The sequence below is a fragment of the Fringilla coelebs genome, assembly GCF_963513975.1.
Source record: "Fringilla coelebs genome assembly, chromosome: 8".
In the NCBI taxonomy this organism is placed as follows: domain Eukaryota; kingdom Metazoa; phylum Chordata; class Aves; order Passeriformes; family Fringillidae; genus Fringilla; species Fringilla coelebs.
This window is the reverse complement of record NC_140066.1, coordinates 31,357,513-31,364,421: the sequence shown is the minus strand read 5'-3', so window position 1 is coordinate 31,364,421 and position 6,909 is coordinate 31,357,513. Positions and strand designations below refer to the sequence as shown.

Sequence of the window (6,909 nt, the reverse complement as noted above, 5' to 3'; positions counted from 1 at the left end):
TTTAAACACTGGCAAACAATCAGAGCCCCACTCCTGAGATCAGCAAGAGCAGATGAGTGGGAGACTACAGTGGAGTTGCTCTGAGGGCTGAGAAGACAAACATGCTTCCCTCGAAGCAGTGAAGATATGCAAACTCCATTTACCTTTCTGTGTGGTTATCAGAGTTGTGGTTATCAACACTTAGCTAAGCTGGAAATGGTTTGCTGCTTTAGCTTTCCAAGTTTTACATCCATTATAAATGACTCTATGATACCTGCATTACACTGCACATCCAAGTCACTGTACACAAATTGCAGCAGAGTGAACAAAAATGTCCTGTCTGTTCTCTTTCCAGGTGTGGGAAAGGTGTGGATAGAAACAAACCAGCAGCCAGAGCAGGCCTGTGAATTTGCTGAAGCTGTAATCTGAGATCTATGCATGCTGTGCCAAATCAGATTTTGGACTCCAAGACCAAATTGTGACTGGTTGGGGTTTACCAGGGTGGAAAACGGAGGGAAATGTCTGCTGGTTTGAGCAGAGAATTGATGTTCAAGGTGTGATTTTACATCTAAGGAAAACACTCTCAGTTCAAAAATGTACAAAGCTCCCACCCCATGCAATAGGGACAAACTGTTTTCAACACTTGCCTTTATCAAAGCAACTGGAGTTGGTTCCACACTGCTGTGAAATCAGCTGCATCTTCTGCTTTTATAAAACAGAACAACTTTATTTCATGCTAAAATAGAACCTGGTGTTTCTACTTGGAACAAAGATGACACACTTTTCACTTTTTATGAGACATTTTGGAAAGAAAGCAAGGCACCTTTGATTTTATCTACATTTTTCACTTTGTTTTTGCTTTGTTTGCCAAGCAAGATCAAAAACCCACACAGTGGAAATCTATTTTCAGTAAAAACCCACTGCTCATTTCCATTATTCCACCACAGTGCCCAGGTGAAAATGAAAATAGAGTGTACTTGAAGGCTACTAGGCAATATTATCACAGGATCATGGAATGTGAAGGGTTTGGGAGGGACCTCAAGGACCATCTAGTCCCAACCCTGCTGCCATGGACAGGGACATCTCCCACCAGACCAGGCTGCTCAAGGTTCTTCCAAAGTGTCCCTGGACAATGCCAGGGATGGGGAATCCATGATTTCCCGTGGGCAGCCCATTGCAGTGTCTCACCGCACTCACAAAAATAATTTCTTCCTAATATCTGACCTAAATTTTGCCTCTTTCCATTTGTATCCCTTACTCCTTGTCCTATAACTACAGTTCTTGGCGAAGAGCATAATAAAAAATCCTTTAAAATTGTTATATTGTTATATTGCAAACGGGCTTATGCATTATTTGTCCAGGTCATTCCCGCTATTAACAGGAGAATGGAAGGGAGCAGCGCTGTGCAGGCACTTCACAGGAACAGGCTGGGCTGGAAAGGACTTGAAGGACGGTTTGTTTCCAAGCTCCCCACGGGCAGGGACACCTCGCAGGGTGGCGGTGGTGCCGAAGATCGGAGGGTGCGACAAGCGACATCCCGCCCGCGCTCGGTCCGACATCCCGCCCGCGCTCGGTCCCTTTGCCTCAGCGGGCCCCTCACGGCCGCCGCGCTCCCGCCAGGGGGCGCTGTGGGCACGGGCCCGCTCACCGCGCGGGCCTTGCCGGAGCCTCCCCGCTCCAGAGAAACCCTCCCTGGCCTCGGGGAACCGGGCAGAGCGAACACCGGGCGCGCCCGGGGACGGACGCCACGCCGGCCGCGCCTCTTTCCGCGCCCCGCCAGTCGCTCCGCCCCGCAGGACTACATCCCCCAGCATGCCCCGCGGCGGTGCCGCCTGGCGCGGCTGCCGCGTTCCGCCAGGCGCGAAGTGTCGCGCGGCGCGGCCGGAGCTGGGCTGGGGCCCGGGCCGAGCCCGCCGAGCCCCGCCGGGCCTGAGGCGGCGGCGATGGGCGGCGGGCGCTGATCCCGCCCCGCTCCCGCAGCCAGGCGCCCGCCATGGAGGAGGAGAGCATGGAAGAGGAAGGCGGCGGCGAGGCCATGATGGACGACCAGAACCACAACAACTGGGGCGCGGGCGGTTACGGGCGGCACCTGCTCGGCGAGCGGCTGCTGCCGCCGGCCGGGCCGCCGCGCCCCGCGGGGCCCGAGCACAACGGCGCGGGGCTGCGGGGCTGCGAGCCGGGGGCTGCCGCCGGCAGGGTGGGGGCGGCCGGGGCCATCGCCGCCATCAACATCAGCGCCTCGACCTCCAAGTTCCGTGAGTGACCCGGGCCTGGGCACGGGGGGGCCTCGCCTGCCGCGCTGCACCCGCTGCCCCCGCTCCCTCTGGGGCCGCGCTCCGCTCTTCCCTACCCAGACCTGGGTCTCGCCCCGAGAGGTTCTCGACGCGAAGTCAAACGGGTTAAGGCGCCTTGGAAGGCGAAAATAACCTTTCATCGCCCGGCGCCCCAACTTGTGCTTTGCTGTCACGGGGGATGTGGCTGTGGAGCTGGGAGAGTGAGCGTGGGCAGGGCTCTCGGCTGCTGCTGGTTCTGAAGCCTTTTAGCTCAGATCGTACTTTCCTATACACTTTGTCTCTCAGCCTGAAAAACCTCGAGATCAACTGGAAGCCTGTATGGGATTGCTGGTGGCAGCTGTGGGCAGGGCCCCTAGAAGGGTCGTGCTGGCCTGGAAGGGACGAGTGTCTGCAAAGGTCTGATCAGAACTACAGAGGGTTAATTTACCCAAGTTAGCCCCAAAAATAGAATCCTAACATCAGAGAATGGTTTGGGTTGGAAGGGACCTTAAAGACCATATTGTTCCAAGCCCCTTGCTTGAGCAGAGACCTCTTCCTCTAGACCAGATTGTTCAGACCTCCATCAATCCTGGCTTTGGGGGTTCCAAAATGGCTTTTGTGTGTAGCTTCTGACAAAAATGGCATTTTCCCCCTATTTTTTTCTAGATTAAGGTCGAGGGAATGGAAGGTTTTTTTGCTGTACATTTCAGTTCTACTTTTTTTCCAAAAGTCACCTTTCTGGGCAAAATAGACTTTTTTTTTTCTCATGGACTGTTGGAAAACTTGGATTTGGGTAGTAAAAGGCATTCCTGGAAGTGCAGCTGTGACTACCACGATAAAATTTAGATGGAAAATACACTTTGTGTGTCCTCCCTGCTTTCTCCAGTACTCTCTCACCTCTCCATGTCCAGAGGTGATCAAAAGCTCAAAGTTCAGGCTTCTGGATTTCTGCTTCTCGGGTAAGCCTGGCTTTTGTGGCACATGGCCAAAGCTGGCTGCTTTGAAGTTGAGACTCCCAGGTTCTGCGAGCACCCTGGCACTTTGCCTGCCTTGCTTGTCAGGTCTCCAGGTACCTTGGGGTGGCTTCTAAACCCTGGAGACAGTTGAAATGAGATGTCGTTCGACCTTGCTAAACTAGGCTCTTGAAGTCCTAGTCCAGACATTCAGAATCTTAGTTTTTCTTTGTGTTTCAGAATGAAAATGGTTTTCAGGCTGGATCTCCAGCAAGTGGGAAGGTGATTTTCCAGCTAATCCACAATTTATGTCTGAGGGGAAGAAGCAGCAGCAGCAGCATGATTTTGCTTAGGGTGTGGTTTTGGAGCTCGTGTTTTTGCTTCTCCAGCATGGGTATCCCAACATAATATTTTACTGATTTTATTTTTTTAAATTATTTTCCTGGAAAACAGAAAATTCTCTAAGTCAAGTTCATTAGAACTTTTCCACACCTTTGTGTTATGGATGGCTGTGATGTTACATGTAAGTAAAAAGAGCAGGTCCAGTGTAGTAGTATTGACTGAGAACTTAAAGGAGCTGAGGTGGGCTCCTGGCTGTTCTTATCCTGGCTCTGACAGAGGATCCCTTAATCACCTCTGTTTAATTTTCACCCATAGAAAAAGGGAGAAAGGTCTCTTTGGATATAAATGTTCCCTAAGAGGGAATCAGCATGTGCTGGATCCCTCCTGCCTGTGCTGTCCCACTAATAGCAGAGAAGTTTGCCAGTCCTAAGCTTGATGGAAAAGTTGTCTGTTCTCTGCTGCATAAGGCAGTTCTGCATCTGGATGAGCAACAGCTCCTGCCTTGCTTTATGATGCAGAGGCTGTCCTGGACAGAGTATCCTTCCTGTCTTTCAAAGAGGCTAAATCCAGTTCTTCTTCCTTGAGATTTTGGTAAGACTGAGAGCTAAAATTAGAGTAGCACATCGTTCATGTGATAGTTTTTCTTTAATAGCTTTTCTTCTATTTAAAGCAACTTAAGAAAAACTAATATGCTGTAGTAAACTTAAAACTAAATATTTACAGTTGATCAGCTTCAGTCGTAGCTGTGGATTGATAAAGCAGTAGTGTGGTGAAGAGTATTTTTCAAAGTTCATAAGGGAGAAAAGAAGGTGAAGAACTTTTTGTACTTTAAGAGGAACTCTTCCTTAATAGTAATTGCAGTATAACCTGATTGAGGTGAACAGTGAAGAGTTTCCATTTTGTTTCTTTTCTCCTTTTCAAGAAGGGGTGGTAATAAATGTTGTTGATGCCAGTGCCATTTGGGACAGGCACATGTGGCTGTGTGCATTGGCCTATCCACTAAATCTGCTGCCTTCCCTGTTGCATAACATTGTTCAGTGCAGTGTGTGTGCATTGCTGCGTGGGCAATGGTCTGATGAAGAAAAAGTTACTTTTACTAACCAGCCTTCATGCAGGCTGAGAAACAGGTTATAAAAATAGAATAGAATTGGAAGCTAACCACGGGGCAAACTCATAAACTTGCTAATGTGTGCTGGGATGTGTCAGGCAGGGGGGCAGAGCAAAATCTATTGTGAAAACGTGCACATGGGGGCTGAGAAACAGGAAAGCACAGGGCCACAGTCTGTACATGACTCTTGGACAGCTGCCTGAAGAGTTTATACACTTTAGCAAAATATTGAGGATTGTAGGGTGCACTGCTAATTGAGCAGTAAAGTTTCATGTATCTCACTTGGTGAGGTGTAATACAGTTTCTGAAAGATGCTTCGTTGCTTTCTTTAATTTTTATTGCCAGAATAAATGACAGATAATTGTCAGACTGCTGTCTGCATACTTGGCAGTAGGTTGGATCAGCCATCCTGCTCTGTCTCTTGCTTTTTAGCTACAGATTTGAAAAAGTGAGTGTGTTTAAGGTTTTATTACCAGTTTCATGGGGAATCTGTACCTACTCTTGATGGGCCATAATTTTTTTTTTTTTTTTTTAGTCTTAGTGGGTTTTGCCATTATTTTCATTGAAGTTGGTATCAAAGAATTTGGTAGGTTGAAGCAGACTGTTTCCATTATGATTATAATACTGATATATCTAGGTTATGATAGCTCATACATATTCTTTTTTACTGAAATGGTTTCACTGCTGCATTTCACCTAAAGTTTTCCTTTTGAACTTTTGTATGGAAAAGCAGCAGTTGTTGCTTAAGATTTACTTGTGAAGTCTTAAATAATTTTCTGGAAAATGCTGAATTCTCTGGAAAATACTGACTTCTTTCAATTCTGTTGGACTGATTTCTCTCCCAGCCCCACCTCCTCAGCCTTACAGGAGTTGGATAAAATCCAGCATTCTAGCATGCTTTCTTACAAAATATCAGTGCCACTTCCCAGAAACCAACTAAATTACAGTTTGGGAGTGGAAGCTCTTAGGCAGATCCTTTTAAATCTTAAGCACCTAATGTAGGGATAACCAGTTAAGCATGGCATCCTAAAAAGAGAAAAATAAAAAATTAAAGGCAATTGTCTTTCCTTGCTAAGGATCTGATTCCTTCCTTGCTAGTCTCGACCTTGTTCTTGCAGAGTTTGTAGTTGGAGGGTCTTCAGGCCACCCTTCACTTCTGTGTGTGTAAGAGCTGCCAAGAGAAAAAGGACATTACTAACTTGTGATAGTTATTAAAATTTTAAAGTACTTTGTTTTCTGGATTAGAAGAATAAAAATAGGGATTGTTCAGTTTGTAGTCTTGGACTTTTAGCTATGTAAATATTGTGGTTGGCTTAGTTTCAGGACTGAAGTGTGGAAATCAAATTACATAGTACTTGTAAGAGACTTTTCAATGAGAATGAAGCTTTTCTGGAATGTTGCTGTGGATTTATCAGCAGATTTTCTATGCAGACTTTTCTGTGCAAGTCTCATGGGGCTTTTTGTAAAAGCATTTTGTCCTTTACCCGTGCAGCGTATCTAATGGGCGGGCCATCCTGTCTGCTGCTGCTTTCTTTTTCCATACTGTAAAAATATATAAAAAATTAGCATCTCAACAGCCTGTTAGATTTGGGAACATTGCAAAATAATTTTTACTTGACTATTTTCTTTCAAATTAATAGGGCTCATTTAATATGTTAAGCCAGATGTGGGCGTGATTATACATTGAAATCTTAAAAGCAAGACTTGGTCTAATGTTTATGCTGACTTCAGCTTAATATTTTCTGTGGAACAGAGTGGTTCTGTGGAGGCCCATCTTTTTTGGGGTAGCAAAGTAAAAAAAAGCTCAGATTTTGCTGCAGAGTGTAAGCAGGAATAGTAAAGGTGCTGTGTGGAGCTGCTGCTGGAACACCTGCCTGGAATGTGGGCTCTGTAAGGGATGAGAACTCAAGCAAGGCGTTGCAAGACGAGGAGTAAGGGTTGAGTTCATTGTCAGGGAGGTGCTCTGCTGTTGCTGACTGCATGGATGCTCTTTCATGGGGAAGCTGACTTGTTGGACTTGTTAACTGAAATCCTGGTGGTTGTGTAGCCAGCCCTGTGACCTTGACTCTCTCGTTAGCAAACAGTGATGTCCTTTCAGATTGCAGCCTGGGCTCTTGGGGCAGTGTCCTGCAGCCCAGGTAGAGGGGACCTGGTCACTGCTCAGACACTTTTAGGTTAACTAGATCTGATTCTGTAACAGCTTTGAAGCAAGAGGGCACCAATGGCTGCAGCTGGATGAAGAGGAGCCAGGAGT

General features: G+C 47.0%; 1 protein-coding gene across 2 annotated transcripts in view; it reads left to right on the top strand.

The window, feature by feature from the left end:
• The first annotated feature begins 1,854 nt into the window (after positions 1 to 1,854).
• CACUL1 (CDK2 associated cullin domain 1) overlaps positions 1,855 to 6,909 on the top strand; it is a 44,091-nt gene continuing 39,036 nt past the window's right edge. For both annotated transcript variants that reach the window (XM_084210437.1, XM_084210436.1), the window contains exon 1: positions 1,855 to 2,234. In XM_084210437.1, the coding sequence (XP_084066563.1) occupies positions 1,973 to 2,234 (262 nt within the window). In that variant the 5' untranslated portion in view covers positions 1,855 to 1,972. The remainder of the gene's footprint in view (positions 2,235 to 6,909) is intronic.